We start from the raw sequence: 19,998 nt of genomic DNA, 5'->3' as shown, positions 1-19,998 counted from the left end.
ATGCCTATAACCCTGATAAATTGCTCTACCATTCTAACGCTTTGTTAACCATATACTACATACGCAATATTATATCATATTTTTTATCCTCCAACTAAATGTGAAATTAACTATGCCCTAATCAATAAGGCTCAATTTAGAAACTTTTTTGCGAAGTAGATTGTCATTTTTAAAATGTCGACTGTGCAAATCAAATCTTCTTTAGCTAGATCTGACTAGATAAGAGGATGGTCATTAGAAATTAGATCTCTTCCTTGTGACGAAAAACTATAGAGATTTTTTGGTTTTAAACAAAAAGAACACGAGCCGAATTGAAGTTTGCTATGAAGTGGCTAATGAAGTAGCCATTTCAGTTGGCCGTTGGCACGTGCTCTTTGTTTAAAACCAAAAAAAAATCAGTCGATTATCATAAATATATATAAATTTTTTTTTCAAATGGAAACCCACTTTTTTATTTCACCAGTGGAAATGTTTTTTAATCGTTACTTTTTGATTATACATGTTCCTATACCTAAAATAAATTGTTTTTAAGTTATTTAACCTTTAGTTTTAAATCGTATATTTTTCTGCTTGCTAACCAGTAGCCTATGACTTTAAACGTCAAACAATGTAAAACTATATCTGGTTATGTCATAATGCCATTAGATATCACTAAAATACGAGATATATTTTTATACATACACTTTATAAAGTTTTAGCAGCCGTATTTATAATATAGGAATTTCAGATAATGAATTTGTTGGCAGAAGGAAATAAACTATCTGATTTTCTGACACTTAATGTCAAAGGAGGCTAGATAATAAAATAGAACACTAAATCACCACAATACACCAAAACACTTTTACTTTTACACTGGACGCGCGTTTCGCTAACCATGTTAGCATCATCAAACATCGAACTATGATGATGCTAACATGGTTAGCGAAACGCGCGTCCAGTGTAAAAGTAAAAGTGTTTTGGTGTATTGTGGTGATTTAGTGTTTTATTTTGCTGTGTAACACCAAAGGTTCCAATCCCCAACTGTAAGCTAGATAAAATCAAGAAAAAATTACGCTTTACAACTAAATCTTAAATAACTTAAAAAAAATATTTTAGGTGCCTATAGGAACATGTATAATCAAAAAGTAACGAATTGAAAATCCTTTTCTCTAATGAAATAAAAAACTGGGTTTCCGTTTGAAAAAAATGATTTATGATAATTTTTTTATCTCATATCATAACCTCATAACCATGACAGCTACGGCCAATATTATATGACATTCAAACAATTTAATTTTTGAAATAGATAGCCACATCTCTTCTCTCTATGTCACAGTGGCTGTAGTAATCACTAAATTTGACATTTAGTCTATACAAATTTTTTTGACAGGCAGTTTTTTCCTCCAAAAATTTTAAATCTTTGTTTTTTCTCAGAAACGATTAATGTTAGGTATAGAGTTGATATGAAAATTCATAAAATTTTACAGAGAATTTAAGCATTTAATAAAAAATGAAGGTCCCCATTTAAAATAAGGAAGTTGCTGTCAACTTCCGGTATTTCCGGAATTCCGGAAGTGCCGTCTTATTGAAAATATTTTTAATTGATGGAGCTCATTGTGAAACATTAATGTGAAACTTCTAATGCTCGCTCAGCCTGGGACACACTGTATATTACTATTAATAAATGTTAAAATATTAAATTCCATTTATTTAAAAACCTATACATTGTCATATAATGACAGATATAATTTATTTTATCAAAACCTATTCACTGTTACTCTAGCAATACAGTGCAGGTGTTTGTAATCATTATCTGTACTATATGATAAAGATATCAAAATTTTAAGATGTTTTGACAATGGCATTATTTGTACTATCGTCGTTATACTCTCTATGGTTATAGTAATAGGTATTTTCAAAAGAGCACCTGTGCATTTTTTATAAAATTCTTCAATAATATGTTATAGCAACTAGTAGCTGGAACACAATGTAACATCAATTAATACATTTTTTCTAATTAAAAACAGGGCAACGGCCCAGCTACGTTGAAACACCGGTTCCCATTAGAACACCGAAGTTAAGCGACGTAAAGGCAAAAGTGTAAAATCTATTGACGCACACTGCCCATTCACGCCGGTTCGAGGCCGGATGAGATCGGATATCTCGTGAGTAAGAGTCGATTTAGACACTTGCCAAGTCGGTAGGCCATTGACCATGATATGGCCGAAGCCGCGGTTCGGATTCCGCATAAACAAAGTAGACCCCGTCCAGATTAGCCCTGGCAGCAAAAAGGAGACGTTAATTTCAAATCTTTACTTTAAACAACTATTACAAAACAACTATTTACAGGATTAAAAAATATAAATTTTATAGTTACTACACATATTATATGTGTAGATATCGTCATTATAATAATGTCGATATCTGCCGTTATCGCAAATTTAATCGGCACTACACTTAAGTAGGCATGTTATATTTTGGAATGGCTACTTAAAATTAACAGCATCAAAATGGTTCAAATTAATTTTAGTCCTGAAAATAAATCATTCCATATTATAAACATGTCTGGCGAGGATCTCTTAACACCAGGAACTGAATTGCAAGAACTAAAATTTAATGGGGTAAGTAATTTTACTTAGGGTATCTTTTATAATTTAAATACTGAAAATGTTTTTCAGTGTACATAAAATAATGAAATATTATTGATAAAATAGGTCATCAAAAATCAGGGAATAAAAATTTTATGAAAATTTCTTAAAGATATTATAGGTTAGGATCTTAATATAAAATAAATATGGGCTCTTTATCATCTAACCGATATATTGCAGTTTTTAGATTGGTTTATCAGTGTGACGGACCCCAGAGTTCACTGGAAATATCAACCGACTTACGTAATTTCCCAAATTGTGTATTTATTAGGAGGACTGGCAACGCTGATCCATGGTAAGATATAAAACATAGTTGCCGAGTAGAACATTTTTTCCAGCAAATACGTAATATTAGTATGAAATTTGCATTCATTATTTTCTTAATCAATTTTTTTGTGATGAATTAAATAATGAATGCAAAATGCAAATTATAATTTTATTATGAAATACTTCTTATGTTTTGTCATGTTTGTTGCATATTTACCGTGTTTTTTATAAATTTTGTCATATTTTATTTAAAAAGTTTAAATATGAACACTATATCACCAAATCAAACCAAACCAAACCAATTTGTAGCTCCTAAAATAAAAAACTTGAGAATTTTGTTTTAAGTGCAGACCTAAAGTATGTACCAGGATGTATTTCCGGAAAATATTTTAACTTCTATGGGGAGGCTCATAAAGTGTGAGTGGATCTGTATTATGTTTTTTAATGGAACACCCTGTATATTATTGCATTTTATGATATGAGTAAATATATTTCGATAGTTTCAGAGATAAATTAAAAAATAAAACAAAAATATACATATTTTTCAACCCTTCTTAAAATAAATATTAAACATACAAGAACTGTTCTGAAATCAAAACTATATTAGATATTTACTTTAGATGGTCTGTTCTTACTTTACTATAAATATGGTAATCGTAAATCATACAGGATGTTCAATATTTTACGCCAAACCTTCAAAAATATAAAATAATTTTTCTTGGTTTTTTTAAATAGAACACGTTGTATATTATTTTTTTAGTTGATGGAGAATTAAAAAATGAACGTTTTTTGTATTTAAAGTATTTCAAAATGTTTAATAGTTTTCCGGATACACGCAGTATTATTTCATATGGCGCTTTCAATTGTAAAATACGAGAGAAAAATCATTGGGTGGCTTTGATAAAAATTTATTGTGGAAAATGCTATATGAAATACAAAACCGGGAATATCTGCGAAACCGTTAAAAATTTTGAAATACTCTAAATGCAAAAAATGTTCATTTTTTAATTCTCCATCTATTGAAAAAATAATATACAGGGTGTCCATTTAAAAAAACAAAGGAAAAATATTTTATATTTTAGAAAGTTTGGCGTAGAATTTTGAACATCATGTATGATTTACGATTTCCATATTTATAGCAAAGTAAGTACAGACTATCTAAAGTAAATATATAATATAGTTTTGATTTTAGGACAGTTCTTGTATTATTAATCATTTTTTAAGGCTAAAAAATATATAATTTTTTTATTTATTTATTAATATCTCTGAAATTATCGAAATGTATTTACTCATATCTTAGGATTATGTAAAGTGATCTGAAAGGAAGCCAAAAATGCAATAATATACAGGGTGTTCGATTTAAAAAAAATCATCCCGATCCACTCACACTTTTTTGAACCACCGTTTAAAGAGAAGAAGTTAAAATATTTTTCTGAAATACATTCCTAGTACATACTTTAGGTTTGCACTTAAACAAAATTCCCAAGTTTTTTATTCTCAGAGCTACAGATGATCAGATGCCCGACGCACTATTGCCGGACCCTGTATAGGTGTTGCATGGTTTACAAAGAGGCATATCCTAAAAATATTGTTGTATACAGGGTGTCCCCAAAAAACATTACGCAGCCTTAGGTTTTTTTTTATTTCCAGTACTATGCGGTGTTGCCATTCTATTTCATATTTATTAAATCTTTGGTTAAAAACACTATATCCGGAAAGTTCATCAAAGGAACATTCATTCAAAAGAACACCAAAGATATCAGAATACACCCGCGAAGGAAAATTTACATTATGTGATACCTACTACAGGTTTATTTTTATGGCGTCGCTATCACAATATTTAAAATGTTATATCTTAATTTTTTTAATGCAACACCCCGTATATTGTTTTTCACAAATTGTGTCCAATGAACTTATTTTGATTCCAAAAATATGTAGTAGTTCTATGCTCACGGAATATTGTGACACCCTGTATATCTCAGAATACTGTTTTTAGATGTATTATTTTTTAAGCATTTGCAAGAGGTGGAAGATTACCATGGCTATGGCTTGGCATCCTGATCCATGGATTTACAGTGGAATGTTTGTGCTATATTAGCCCAGATGTAGACAACTTTTGGCACTCACAAACTTTTATTATATTTTTTGGCCGAAGGTTTCCTCTCCATATAATGATGCTATGTAAGTTTCGTGCGTATTATTTATCTACAGTACGTATTATCCATAAAGGCTTACAAGTATATTTAAAACAATTTCTTTATGAAACTGAATTTTTTAGATTCTTGTTTTATATACAACTCCTTCATAGCCGTATCAAAAATGAAACTACCCTCATGGGCGGAACCTTTCGCAGTAGGCTTGGGGGCCGTGTTGATTGACATTCCCTATGACATCGTCAGCGTACGATTCGCCCATTGGTTCTGGCATGACACCGATCCCAACATCTACGATCGACATTATTGGGTGCCTTGGAACTCGTACTATTTCCACGCCGCATTTGCTGCCAGTTTTGCATTTTGGTTCAATTTTCTTCGAAGAAAACTGTGTCAGAGCAATGGAAAATGGCTCACAGGAAAAAGGTAGTCAAGTGAAATTAAATTAAATTTAAAAAAATAAAATACAAAAATGTAAATATTTTATTTAAAATAATTAAATTGATATCTACCGGGTGCGTCTCAAAAGTGGCTCACCCCTATATTTTTTTTATTTTTTCAGATAAAAAATCGAGATTTGGTATATTAATATATGACACAAATTGGTATTAATTGAAGTATTCAATTGTTTTCTGTCACCATATAACACACTTGATATTTTACTCGATTCTAGAGTATATAAAAATTCGCTCGCTTTAAATAAGTAGGCTTGAACGGCACCGGCTGTAATGCTAAAAAAATTCCAGCTGTGAGTATCAATTAAAACGAAAATGATATTTGCTATGAGAGATGCAGAATTTTATAACAATTTAAAATATATTTAACCAACATCAACACATTTAAACTATATCTAATAACAATAAAAATAAATAGCAAACCAAGACATGAGTTTTTGCTACAGGTGTTCGACATATCGACCGTCTTCTTTTATGGACAGACGGGGCAGTTTTTGAACATTTCTCGCGGAATTCATTAACTCAGTGGGGGTGAAAGATACCCTCTCATAACTGCTAAGTGTTTCTAATTCTTGTCTAGGATTATACGGAAGAATAAGGAACTTTTATTCTTCCGCAAATATATCCATAGGATTAGATCCATGTCGTCAGGCGACCTCGACGGCCAACGGCTGGGATCTTGGTTAGCTATTCAATTATTCTTGAAATTAGCTGCAAACATTTGCTGATAACTTCAGCGTTCAGTGGCGTTGCGTCGTCTTGCTAGAAAAAATGTGTTTTCGAGTTCCATTAAAGGCATGTCATCAATAAGGGGTCCAAAGCCTACTAGTTAAAAGTGGCGAACTTTTAAAAATTCTGTATTTCGAAGGAAATTATAACAAAATATCAAGTGTGCTATATTTTTGGAAAGGTAATTTTAAATTATGTTCAGTTAGTTAAAAATATAGAGGGTGTCCCAAATAAAAAATCATTTTTTTTTGATAACTCTTAAATTATTAATTTTAAAAAAAAATATACTTATACCATTAAATTCTACGTAAAAAGGTGCTTTGGAAATGTTTTCATAGAAATACAAAATTTTCTATAGTAAAAAAGTTCCAACGATTTGTTAAAAATGCTCATTTTTGAAAAACACCCCGTAACTCCGAAACGGTAACAGATATTGATGTGCGGTTTTCACCATCATATTTTTGATGAAAATTGAGCTCCAGACACCGATATTAGTTTTCGTCTATCTCCTATAGAAAAGGGTGTTTCCATTTAAAAGCGTCGAATTTGACCCACCCTGTACATCAAGAGGACACTTGACAGGGACAATTCCGGGTGTCTGTCATTTTAATTCGCAGATAAATTGTATTTTCTGTCATTTGTTGAATGTCGTTTGTCGAAATTTTATATAATAATATACAGGGTGGTCCGAACTGTATTCGGGAAACTTCGGTAGCATATTCTGTAAATAAAGTTAAGTAAAAAAGTTCGTATAAACGATGTCCTAAAATGTTTTTTTCGTTTCGGAGATACACGTTCTAGAAGTTTCATTTCGATTCATCTTACAACGTCACACTAAAAATATCCTCAAATGCACCCATGTAGTTTATGGACGCATCTTTGTGTTTTTTGCATATCAGCTCTAATACATTTTCTGTTATCTCCAGTTTTGGAAGAGAACTAGCAGCCACTGTCTTTGCTGGTGTTTTGGGACCATTTGGAGGAATCTTACTGTTCATACCGATCTACCATCCGCTGCATGACGGATACAAAATCCATTCCGAAGTAACGTTTTTTATTATTTTCACCATTTTTCTACTAATAACATGGACTGGAGACCGCACACCAAAAACCGACGACTTTGCCAAGAACTATAAACAGAAAGTGCACTGGGCCACTTTGTTACTTTGTGGTCACCTGGTCATTCACTACCTGACATTTCTATCAATGCCTATCTTCTTTAATCCGGAAAATGAAGTAGCTACAGGCGTTAAAGAAACTATCGGTCCCTGCGACGAATATACTTCGATCATGACGGTTTCAGGAAAGGTATGATTATTTTTATTATATAGGTAGTGTCAAGCCCTCTTCTTAGAACTACGTTGTATTAGAACGCGCTACCCTGACGACGCTGGTTGACACTTGAAGCAATTGAGAACTGTACTAAATTTTAAATTGACAGCTGTTTGAATTTTGTACAAATCTCATTGGTTCTTTGACGTATAGCTGGCGATACTACAAAGTTCTGAGAACGGGGCTTCACAGACCAAACCTAAAGCCCCGTTGTCAGAACTATGTTGTTTTTCTGGAAAAAGAAAAAAGAAAGGTAAAAGAAAACCAAAAATTATTGAGTCTACATTATATTTTTATACTGTTTAAATAAAATTAGAACGGCACTGAACAACCAGAATTTAAGTCCATATTAATACCCCATCGCCCAAAAAAATCACAATAACGCAGATTTTTTTTTGCCGACACTGTATACTAAAAATTAATGTTTTTGCAATATCATTTTTTTTTGGTTTTTCTAGGCATTACCAAAAAGGAAATACCTATGTCCTACCGATTATGATGAAAAATATTTTGATTGGAGCTGTTTGCCTGGCAAGAAACCTCCATCTAATGGTGCTCGATGGTATACTGCTTGTGGAGTTCCACTTGAAAACAGAGCTGAATATATTGTGATCATTTCACTAATAAGTGTTTTAGCATTAGGTGTGTTTTATAATCTTCACTTTCGCTCGTTTGGAGATGATGTATTTACAGTTAAAGATAGTGGTGAACAAGGTTTAAAAAAATTGTCCAAGAAGAAAAAAACGTAATAAAATTAAAATATAAAATGTATTAGTACTAAATAAATAAAAAAAAAATTCCAATTCTCCAACGACTTTCGACACAACCTGTGTATTATACATCTATTAGTCTGTCTTTTATATTTAATAAAATATATTATGAACTTGTGTTATATATTCTAATACCGTATGATCGACAAAAAAACGGCGTCCAGATGGCTTGGGAATGACGATCGACGACATTCCCCATATAATTTTAAATGCGAAATGACAGCGATCTTCATTTTATAGCCATCGCTGATGCCGTTTTTTATCATACTGTACAATAAATACATTATTATAGAAATCGTATGATCGAAAGAAACGGAATCCAGCTGGCCTGGAAATGAACATCGGTAACATTCCCCATATAATTTTACATATAAAATGACAGCGATCTTTATTTCATAGCCATCGCTGACGCCGTTTTTTTTTCGATCATATTGTATATTTTTGGAAGGCTTATAAAATGACAATTTTTTATCTAATACATATAGGCTTTCTCAAGTAACTGGTTCATTATAATTATTTAGAATCTAAATTTAGACATAAATTTGAATGTTATAAGTTAAGCTTATTTCTAGGTGTATATTTCCTTTTAAATTTTATTTTTTCATTAATAATTTTTATACTTTCTGCCAACTCCGGTTTAGCCAGAAGTGGTTGCCAAATAGCAAATAACCTATAAAAAAAAACCTGTAAATAACAAAATAACCTATAATTAGAATTTAGAATTCCTCTAAATTCTTTAATTTTTGAATTCTACATGAAATTCTAAACACATTTTATAAACAGTATATCCACGGATTGACTTTACAAGAGGAAAACGTATTATTAACCTTTTGATAAAAATTCATTCTTTATAAAAGTTTTTGCTTGTTATGGTTAATCTTGTTTATACCACTATTCCAAATTTCCATACCGTTTTTAAAGTAAAATAAAAAATATAGTTATTATAATTTCGTTTTCATCCTTTGATAAACAGTTATTAACTTTAATAATTTCATATTTTTTGCTATCTTAAAATGTTAAAATAGCACAAAATTTAACATCACTGTTCCCGTAGCATTGAAGTAAATTTTGAGCTTCTTTGACATACTAGATTAGCAAAAGATGATATAAATATATAATTATGGCATAGTCAAAATTGATTATAACCATCTATAGTCTATATTATTAATAATAACCATCAGACTATATTAAATTCAAAGAATGAAAATGAAATTGTGTCATCATAGAAACGCGTTTTAATTTTTAGGACTTTAAAAAAAGAAAATTAAACTATATTTTCATTATTTTTTTCTCTTAAACGGTATAATTTGGAAATGTATAAACGAGGTAAACTATTATAGACGAACAATTTTTCTCAAAATGTTATTAGTTTAATTTTTTTCTTATTATAAAGGCGATCCAGGGTCATACTGTGTATATCTGAGTCAGATTTGAGTATTTCAAAACATTTCAAAACTGTTGTAATCTAATTTAAATTCGAAAATTTGGCGCGATTTAATGATTTAATAACTGGGTTAGGTTGGCAATAGTGCACTGTGAAGTTAGCTTAAGATCACAAACTTAAGCCTAGTTCGTGCACTTGATTTGCAAAATGCGTTCTGTTTGCCTTGCACTTTGAAGGCGACCAATCAGAAAGCATTTCGCAATTTGCAAGTGCATGAAATAGGCTTTAGATTACTATGACAAGCAATGTCAAGTTTGTGATAATTTTCTTATGTATTTTTTGTGTAAAAATCCATTTATTTAAATTATTGTAATAAATAAGTTGAAAAATAAAAACAAACACACATATATGTACATTATTTTACCCCTGTCCGTCGGTCATCACTACAAAATACAATTATTTAAAAGATAAAATTGTTCCATTGTTTAAATTATAAGCTTATTTATAAAGAATGATAATTTGTTTGCACCATTTCATAGCCCCTAGTAGAGATTTAACAAAAAAAATTATAATACAACTGGAATATCCTAAAACTGCAATTATTATCATTCCAAAGTTAACATGGTTGATTATTAAATTATAACTAAAACAAATCAAGAAAATTTAAATCTTTTACTCAATTTTACACTAGAAAAATAAAACATTGAAAGTATATATTTACCAAAAATTGTTTATTCTATTTCCATTGAACTTATTACAAAAAAATCAGACCTAACAATTAAAATAATCAAAATTTGTATTTCTTCAAGTTTTCAAGATATACACTCTGAAAGTAAGAAAATAAAAGTTGCATTAATCTAGGTTCACATACATCTCTACTTAATGAATGTAATTTGTTGTATTAAGGAGTTATATAAGAATACATTAAAATAATAATAAAATTAAACGCTTAACAGTACCCGCCAGTTTGTTGCTGATAAACTTCAATTGTATCAGCCTCGTCCATTTCAAGGGAAGTCGGGGTGTCCGTTTCATTTATAGGATTTCCATCAAATCGAAACCGGACAGCTGATGTACTTATACCCTAATAAAGAAAAGTAGATTTAGTTTAAACAACAAAAATGATTCATATTAACGTCGTTTTTGCCTCGTTAAATGCACATAACTCTGGAAATTCTTACAAAATGATTTGAACATCAAACAAAAGTAATCTTAAAATGTTATTTTCATCAAAGAGACACGTAAAAAGCAATTGATATAATCCACAGTACCATATGATCGAAAAAAAGGCGTCCAATTGGCTTGGAAATGAACACTGATTACAATCCCCAAAAATTTTACATATTAAATGACAACAATCTTGATACAGCCGTCACTGACGCCGTTTTTTTTTATCATATTGTACTTTCTTAAAGAAATGTCCATTATTAGGTAGGTAGATAGTAAATGAAGCGGGCATACAAAAATACTCACAGCTCGTTCACAATAAGCAGTCATAAGTTTTCTTAAGGGCGTGTGTCTTTTGATTTTAAATTGAACCACTGCATTATCTTGTCCCAATACTTTTAAGTTAATGTGTTCAGCTTCATTTCCCTACAACAATTTAAAACAATGCTGTCATCTAATACAAAAACTCAACTTGAAAATGTTTGGTTAAAACAGAATTGTTACTTGCATTACCTTTTTCTCGTCACCCATTTTTCAAAAGTGAATTTAATATGTACTATAATGGATTAACTACACGTTGTGGACAGTTGGAATCCACAAAATCTATTACTTCAAACAAACAGAACACAAAACTTTTCACAAAAACAGTGGGAATGGCCGACGAGTCCGTCCAAAGAAGCGGTAAAAATGGAGGAAGGAAATAACGACGCTAGTCAAGTTGACAGCTGTGCGTATTTCCGTTAGAGATTAATTTAAATTTTAAATATTCAAAATTTTATATTCTTAAATTAGATATGATTTTGTTAGCAAATTTAACTTATTATGTCACCATATTATTCTGGTTTAAAGATAATAATAAAGACTAGAATTTAGGTATAACTTCTATTATACCAAGATAAGATGTTCGAAACTGTAACATTATACTAGGGACACGACACCTAGGGATTTCTATTTGAAAATAACGGTTTTTGGATATTATATTATACGATTTGCCAAAAAGTTTCCAATAAATCTTAGATTAACAATAAAAACAATAAATGATATTTTTTTAGGTAACGGTGTGGATCCGGTGGCTGACCTTGAAGCCCATATTTGCTGCTTTTGATCATCGATACTACGCAAGCGCACATCGTCGATGTTGCCAAATTGCAGATAAACTGCAAATAATTCGAAAATAAAGAATTATTTGCAGTTGAAAATTTTTTTTTGCGTGTTAATCAATAATAATACAAATTCTATAATTTCAGATTTATCTTGATATCCAAAATTAAGGTAAGAAGGATAATGAAGATTGTGAAATGAAAGTATTATAATATATAAAATGGTATTAATAATAACATTTATTTATATGTTTACATTAGAATTAAAATTTATCATTTACGGATTTTTTCTTAATGGTTTTAAACTTATTAAGTAGAATTATTTTATTTCTTTCAAGTTATTTAATTTCTAGTTATTTACAGGCAACAATATTTTTGATTATATGCATGTATTGATGTTTTGAAGTACTATCATGACGGGTCTTATTATAGAACAATAAACGTCAATCGGAGATAGAGGTAACATTTTACCTATAATGTTACTAATATAATATACTTTGATTATAATTAATGTTTGTATCATAATTTCTTAAAAATATCAAGTTAGTGGATTAATAGCAATTTTAGACATATATTTTATCGAAGAGTGTGTATTGATAAGACTAAAATAAGCTTTATGTTTTATCTTTTTCTCTTTAGAAGGGAGATGGTTTGTACCGTAGAATACATTACAGTATTTAATATCGTGTACTTTGATATTCTTTTCTTAATTTACTTAATTTCTTGTTTCCTATAATGCCAAATCTTGACAATATGGTGAAGGTTGAGTTTTGATCTTATTAGTTTTATAAGAATAATAATAATAATAGAAATTCAAGACTAAATTAAGACTTAGTTTGTGATTTATATTAAGATCTTTCTTATAATATTTGTTATGTCTTAATCTTAATACTATATATTATGCTTGGTCTGGAAAATAAAAGTTAAAATATCTTAATTTTGCATATCCTATTCCATCCTTCCATTAGGAAAAATATGGTTTATAAATCATATATGCTAAGAAAATCACATAAATTAGGTGTAAGAATAGAGAAATCTTAATGTAGCAGAAAAATGAATGCAATATATGTATAAGCAGAATTAAACAAGGTAACTGATGATGTTAATGTTGCTGAAGCTGAGGCTAAAAGGCCTTTTAAGGCCTCCGTAGTTTTGATGAAATGTTAAAAAAAAACTATTATGAACATGACATGGAGCTACAGCTTAAAAAAAAGAAAAAACTTGGACACATCCCTTTTAATTTCCCGAATTTTTAATAAAGCACTTTTTAAACGTAACATAATAATCTAGATAGGAATCTAGAGTTTTATTTCTATATAATTTTATTGACTATGAAAATACATAATAAGCGTTCACGTGTTGTGCGAAATATTAAAATAATAATATAAATAATATACCGCATACTATAAAAAAAAATAGCGTCACCGATGACTATGAAATGAAGATCGCTGTCATTTTACAGCAGTCGTTCTCACCGTCGCTTCGATCAACACGAGCACGTATGTGTTTTTCGATCATACGGTATTGACAAAACACTGATTGTTCGGTAACATCGAAGATGTGCGCATAGTGTTCATGCAGCAAAAACTGTTTCATCGGATCCACACCACAAATCTTTCATACTGAGTAACGGAAAACAATTTAAAATTTGGTAATGGTGACCCGGTGGCTGACCGAAACGAGTTTTGCTGCATATAGCTCGCAAATGTCCTCAATCGTCATTTCCCAGACAACTGGACCGTTTTCGATCATACGGTATATATTGACAAAAAAACACTGGCTTATATATTTGTTTTCTACTGAAAATAATTTCAAAATAACTCACAATCTGGAACATCGAAGATGTGCGCATGCGTAGTGTCAGTGACTATATGCAGCAAAAACTCGTTTCAAGGTCAGCCACCGGATCCACACCATTACCAATATTAGAATATCTAAGTCGATAATGCAAAATTTATTTAACAGTTGCAGTGGACTGATTATCAAGACAATTGGTAATAGTGTGATGATGGTGTGGATCCGGTGGCTGACCTTAAAACGAGTTTTTGCTGCATATAGTCACAGACACTCCGCATGCGTACATCTTCGATCTTGCCAGGTTGCAAGTTATTTTGGAATTATTTTCAGTAGAAAACAAATATGTGCTTTTCAGTGTTTTTTTGTCAATATATACAGTATGATCGAAAAAACGGCGTCCAGTTGGCCGGGAAATGACGATTGAGGACATTTCCCATATAAAATGACAACGATCTGCATTTCATAGTCATCCCTGACGCTATTTTTTTCAATCATAGTACTAGCGGTATATTATTTATATTATTATTTTAATATTTTGCACAACACGTGAAACGTGAACGCTTATTATGTATTTTCATAGTCAATAAAATTAAATAGAAATAAAACTCTAGATTCCTATAATTAATCTAATTGCTCTAGATTATTATGCTACGTTTAAAAAGTGCTTTTTTTTAAAATTCGGGAAATTAAAAGGGATATGTCCAAGTTTTTTCTTTTTTTTTTTAATTTTTAAATGCTGTAGCTCCATGTCATGTTCATAATAGTTTTTTTTTACATTCCATGAAAACTACGGAGGCCTTAAAAAACCTTTTAGCCTCCGTAATTAAAATTGTAGAATCGGCTTCAGCAACATTAACACTTACCTTGTTTAATTCTGCTTATACATATTGTTGCGGACCCGTGTGAACTCGACCTAACCTAACTATATGTCCCGCCCTCACATGACCTTAACATCGCATTAATGAATAGACACCGTAATGATTCATTCGTTCGAGAAGAATCGAGTCCCACTGGAATGGACTAGTACATACGAGAACATTCGAAAACCTTCTCTACGCACCAAACGATCTATGGACTATTCTAGAGTTCTTTACCTGTCGGTATAAAAGCCGGCGGCTGTGGCCTACAGGGGGCAGTTATAAATAAACAGTACAGTTGACGCGCTAAAGTTCAAAATAAATACTTAGTTATAAATCGTTTGTAAATAGTTCTATAAGCTTTTATCGTTATTGTTTTTGTTAATTAGTGTTAAATAAATAGTGTTTAAATAAATTGTGACTTTCTATCCACACGGAACCGACGAAAAACGTAACAATTGGTGTCAAGTGTGGCGTGTGTGATAGACCAGGAAAATAAAAAGACAGACAATGGCTCCCAAAAAATTGTTGAAAGACTTGAAAGTGTCGGAATTAAAATGTATACTGGAAGAGAGAGAGTGCGAGACAGATGGTAAGAAAAGCATTTTGCAAGCTAGACTGAGACGTTTTGGTGGAGGAAAGTGAGGATTCTGACACATTTTGCTTTGAGTTGGAAGGTGACCTTGACTAGTCCTTACAAAAATTAGAAGACAGTTTGAATGATAAAATGACAGAGAATTCTCAAAAATTAGACGACAACTTGAACAATTTGAATAGTAAAATAATTGACTTGGAAGTTAATTTAGAGAGAAAATCAGTGATAAAATTAATATTTTAGAAGATAAGATCGCAGAAAATTCTAAAGACATACAGGCCAGCTTTAATAATAAAATACTTAATTTAGAAGAAAAGATAACAGAAAATTCCAGGGAATTAGAAGAAAAGATTATAAAGAATTCTACGGAGCTACAAGACAAAATAACACAAATTGAGGACGATGTAAATAAAAAAATCGAAATTTTAAAACAAGAAATAGCAAAGGCAAATTCACCAAAATGTCAAGAAACATCGGAGGCACAGAAACTAGTCGAAAATAAGTATATCTCAAAGTCAGTTATTAAGCCTCCACAGTTTGACGGAAAAACCGCTTGGGCCAATTATTTTTGCCAGTTTGAGACCGCTGCGAGAGCGAACGGATGGACAATCGCTGAAAAGGCTACCGCTTTGACTGTCGCACTGCGAGGAGATGCGACTGATATCCTGCAGACATTGTCACCATCGGAACAGGGAGATTATCAGCAATTGGTACGACATTTAGAAATGAGGTACGGCCAAGCTCATTTGGAACATGTCTATCATTCACAGCTAAAAAATCGCATTCAAAAGTCAAATGAGTCTCTGCAGGAGTTTGAAGCCGACGTAGCCCGCCTGGTTCGCCTTGCGTATCCTGCTACGCCCGAGAATGTTATGGAGCGGTTGGCAGTACAGACATTCTCCGATGGCTTACGTGACAGGGAGACAAGGCAAGCGCTTCTTCTAGCCCACCCAACGCGCTTGGTGGATGCTTTAGCACGTGCCCTAGAATTTGAGGCCGCGAAACAGTTCTCGGTCTCTAGTGAGAGTACGGGCGGTCAACCAATGTTCCGACAAATCCGTGGAAAGCATTGTACGGAAAGTCATGGAGGAGTACATGGGCAAGAAAGGACCGACTTGTTGCTGGAATTGCGGCCAGGCAGGACACGTAAGAAGTCACTGTCAAGAAAAAGACGTGGACTCGGTTTCGCCAAGTGTCGAATCAAAGGGACACATATGGAGCAGTACCCAACAGGTTCCAACGAAAACTGTTCAAGTCGCATCGCTACAACACAAGTTCAACAGCATTTTTGTGGCTAGTTTCGTGGATGGAGAGTTACGGACCATGCTGTTGGATACGGGTGCGACCAAAACGATCATCAGGCCGGATATCCTTAAAACATCAAAAAGGATTAAAACAACACAATGGCGACTACGTACAGCTACAGGAAGCTGCGCTCTCATCCATGGAGAGGTAGATCTTAATTTTGTTATCGGAAGCACCTGTTTTAATCATCGAGTGTTAGTAGCAGACATCGAAGATGAACTTATTCTCGGAATGGACATCGTGACCACTAGAGGTTTTGAACTAAACCTCAAACAAGAAATTTTGAAAATAAATGAAGAAGAAGTGGTTCTACATCGAAAATGTGAGGAGACGCTTCGCGTGGTAGTAGCAGAAGATGTTTCGATCCCTGAGCGCTGTGAGATATTTTTGGATGGTCGCCTGGAAGGTAAAACGAATAATGGGAGTATTATTCTGTTGGAGCCAAGGAACCATGACAGCGAAATAGGACGAGGGGTCGCTGTTGGAAAACCCCTGCTACGAGCGAAGAAGTCTGTACCGGTAAGAGTAATGAACACGAATTATCATTCTGTATCCTTGAAGAAGGGAACCCTGTTAGGGTACTGTTGTTCGGCCTCCTCAGTCATTCGAAGCGTGGAAGCCTCCAAAGTTTCGATTTCAAAAATTCCGGACAAAATGGTTAAGGAGTTAGTAAACGTTAAGGGATTATTTCCCGAAGATAGTAGAAAATTGAGAAACCTGATAATCAAGTATCAAGATGTGTTTGATAAAGGAGAAGCAGGACATAGAGGTCGTACCAATTTAGTACAACATAAAATTGACACCGGAGATGCACGACCAATCAAACAAAATCCGAGTAGACTGCCGCTCGCCAAACGTGAAGAAGCTGACAAAATCCTTCGAGAAATGAAAGAAGAGGGTGTCATCGAACCATCTAACAGCCCGTGGACATCGCCGGTAGTACTAGTAAAGAAGAAAGACGGTACCACCAGGTTCTGTGTTGATTATCGGCAACTTAATAATGTTACCAAGAAGGATAGCTATCCCCTGCCGAGGATAGACGATACTCTAGACAGGCTGGCGGGATCGACTATATTCTCTACCTTAGATCTGAAGAGTGGATATTGGCAAGTCGACATGGCGCCGAAAGACAGAGAGAAGACAGCGTTCTCGGTGGGCTCCGGACTGTGGCAATTTACCGTCATGCCTTTTGGATTGTGCAACGCGCCAGCTACCTTTGAGAGACTAATGGAGTCTGTGTTAAAGGGACTATCCTGGACTACCTGTTTCGTGTACCTGGATGACATCATAGTGGTTGGGAAATCCTTTGACGATCATCTGAAGAATTTGGAAGAAGTTTTCAAGCGACTAGGGAGCTCTGGTTTGAAACTTAGCCCCAAGAAATGTCATCTGTGTCAAGAAAAGGTACACACTACTTGGGCCATGTAGTCTCCTCCCAGGGAGTTGCGGTAGATCCACAGAAGACCAAGACAGTGGAAGAGTGGCCGATACCCAAAGACAAACATGAACTACGAAGCTTTTTGGGACTATGCACATACTATCGCCGCTATGTACAAGGTTACGCCACCATCGCAAAACCATTGACCAGACTTACCGAAGACGAAAGGCGTTTCTCTTGGGACTCAGATTCTGACGAGGCATTCCGAAGATTGAAGGCCCTGACTAGTGCGCCCATACTTAGCTATCCTCTTGGCAACGGAAACTTTATATTGGATACCGACGCTAGCAATGTTGGGTTAGGCGCCGTTCTGTCTCAGATCCAGGATGGTCAAGAAAAAGTAATTGGTTATTTTAGTAAGACCTTGTCAAAACCGGAAAGGAACTACTGTGTAACCAGACGAGAATTACTAGCAGTAGTTAAAGCAGTGGAACACTTCTACAAGTATCTCTATGGAAGAAAGTTCTTGTTAAGAACAGACCATGCTGCTTTGAAATGGGTGTTGCAGTTTAAGAATCCTGAAGGGCAGGTAGCTAGATGGATTGAACAATTACAAGAATTTGACTTCGACACAGAACATCGAGCTGGGGCAATCCATTGGAATGCCGACGCACTTTCCAGAAGACCTTGCGCTAAGGACTGTAAGCATTGTTCCCGAGCAGAAGAGAAAGAAGTGAAACTCCTAAGAACAACTGTGGTTAATGATAGTTGGCAACCCGAAGATCTTGCAAATGCCAAATCAGTGATCCAGAGTTGGGCTTGGTGATTAACTGGAAAAACGCGGACCAGAGACCAACGTGGGAGGAAGTTTGCAGATATTCGTCGAACGTGAAGTCGTACTGGTCCCAGTGGAATTCATTAGTAATAGATAACGGATTACTTCGCCGTGTGATTGAGAGACCAGAGGGACAAGAAGAGAGAATGCTGATCGTCATTCCAAAGAAGAGGGTCCCGGAAGTCTTGGCGGAAGTTCACAATGGAACCAGCGGTGGGCATCTTGGTGTTAGCAAGACCCTTGGCAAGCTGCGTGAACGGTTCTATTGGGTGAACTGCACAGAAGACGTGAGGGCCTGGTGTAAGAAATGCGACGTTTGCGTTGCTATCAATGGACCACAAAAGCGTGGTAAAGCTCCAATGCGCCAGTTCAATGTAGGCAGTCCTTTCGAACGAATAGCAATCGACGTGGCAGGTCCTTTCCCGGAGACGAACGTTGGCAACAAATACATTGTGGTAGTAATGGATTACTTCAGCAAATGGGTCGAGGCCTACGCGTTGCCAAATCAAGAAGCGTCCACCATTGCTGATGCTCTTGTTAAGGAATGGATCAGCAGGTTTGGTGTTCCCATGGAGCTGCATTCAGATCAGGGAAGAAACTTTGAGTCCAATCTGTTCCAAGGCGTCTGTGAAGTCCTTAACATCCGCGAGACCAGGACGACTGTTCTGCATCCACAATCCGATGGGATGGTTGAACGCATGAACAGAACCATCAACCGTTATTTGGCCAAAGTAGTCTCTGACCACCAAAGAGACTGGGACAAATTTCTTCACCTGTTCCTGTTGGCCTGTCGTTCATCCGTCCAAGAATCCACAGGGCAAACTCCAGCCAGCATCGTTATGGGACGGGAAGTGCGCCTACCTTGTGATGTGAAGCTTGGTTGCCGACCGGGAGAAGATGTCGCCGGAGAAGATTATGTCCATAGACTACGCCAAAGGATGGACGACATCCATCAGCGAGTCCGCATAGATATTCAAAGCGCTAGTGACCGAATGAAGGAACACTACGACATTCAAGCTGAGCATCGTGGGTTATCTCCGAAGCTACAATCCTCGTGGGAAGGGCCATACGAAGTCATGGATAGGATTAATGACGTCGTATACCGTATCAGAAAATTGCCAAAAGGAAAGCCGAGGGTAATTCATTTCAACCGTTTGAGCCCCTATCAAGGCGAAATAGAAGATCGTGCTGGGACCGTGAGAACCTGCAGCTTTGATCCCCCTGATTCGGAGATGTCCTTTGACGAT

General features: G+C 34.2%; 2 protein-coding genes across 2 annotated transcripts; one reads left to right on the top strand and one right to left on the bottom strand.

Moving 5' to 3' along the window:
• The first annotated feature begins 2,357 nt into the window (after positions 1-2,357).
• LOC115889685 lies at positions 2,358-8,371 on the top strand. Its single transcript, XM_030909743.1, has 6 exons — positions 2,358-2,600; positions 2,808-2,922; positions 4,908-5,075; positions 5,173-5,473; positions 7,158-7,539; positions 8,022-8,371. The coding sequence occupies exons 1-6, from the start codon at positions 2,490-2,492 to the stop codon at positions 8,310-8,312; spliced, it is 1,368 nt and encodes a 455-aa protein (XP_030765603.1). The 5' UTR covers positions 2,358-2,489; the 3' UTR covers positions 8,313-8,371.
• Positions 8,372-10,413: 2,042 nt separating this feature from the next.
• On the bottom strand, positions 10,414-11,596 carry LOC115889684 (small ubiquitin-related modifier 3). Its single transcript, XM_030909742.1, has 3 exons — positions 11,398-11,596; positions 11,191-11,310; positions 10,414-10,801 (listed from the first exon to the last, which is right to left on the bottom strand). Exons 1-3 carry the CDS (start codon positions 11,413-11,415, stop codon positions 10,667-10,669), a joined length of 273 nt encoding a protein of 90 aa, XP_030765602.1. The 5' UTR covers positions 11,416-11,596; the 3' UTR covers positions 10,414-10,666.
• Positions 11,597-19,998: the final 8,402 nt, after the last annotated feature.

Source organism: Sitophilus oryzae, unplaced genomic scaffold (genome assembly GCF_002938485.1).
Source record: "Sitophilus oryzae breed Bouriz unplaced genomic scaffold, Soryzae_2.0 scaffold_829_pilon_pilon, whole genome shotgun sequence".
In the NCBI taxonomy this organism is placed as follows: Eukaryota; Metazoa; Arthropoda; class Insecta; order Coleoptera; family Curculionidae; genus Sitophilus; species Sitophilus oryzae.
This window is presented reverse-complemented; position numbering and strand designations above follow the sequence as displayed.

Coding starts and splice junctions, on each gene's coding strand:
- LOC115889685 (XM_030909743.1), top strand. CDS start 2,490: ATGGTTCAAATTAATTTTAGTCCTGAAAATAAATCATTCCATATTATA. Junction 2,923..4,907: donor ACTGGCAACGCTGATCCATG/GTAAGATATAAA, acceptor TTATTTTTTAAG/CATTTGCAAGAGGTGGAAGA. Junction 5,474..7,157: donor AAATGGCTCACAGGAAAAAG/GTAGTCAAGTGA, acceptor TGTTATCTCCAG/TTTTGGAAGAGAACTAGCAG.
- LOC115889684 (XM_030909742.1), bottom strand. Junction 10,802..11,190: donor CTGCTTATTGTGAACGAGCT/GTGAGTATTTTT, acceptor TTTCTTTATTAG/GGTATAAGTACATCAGCTGT.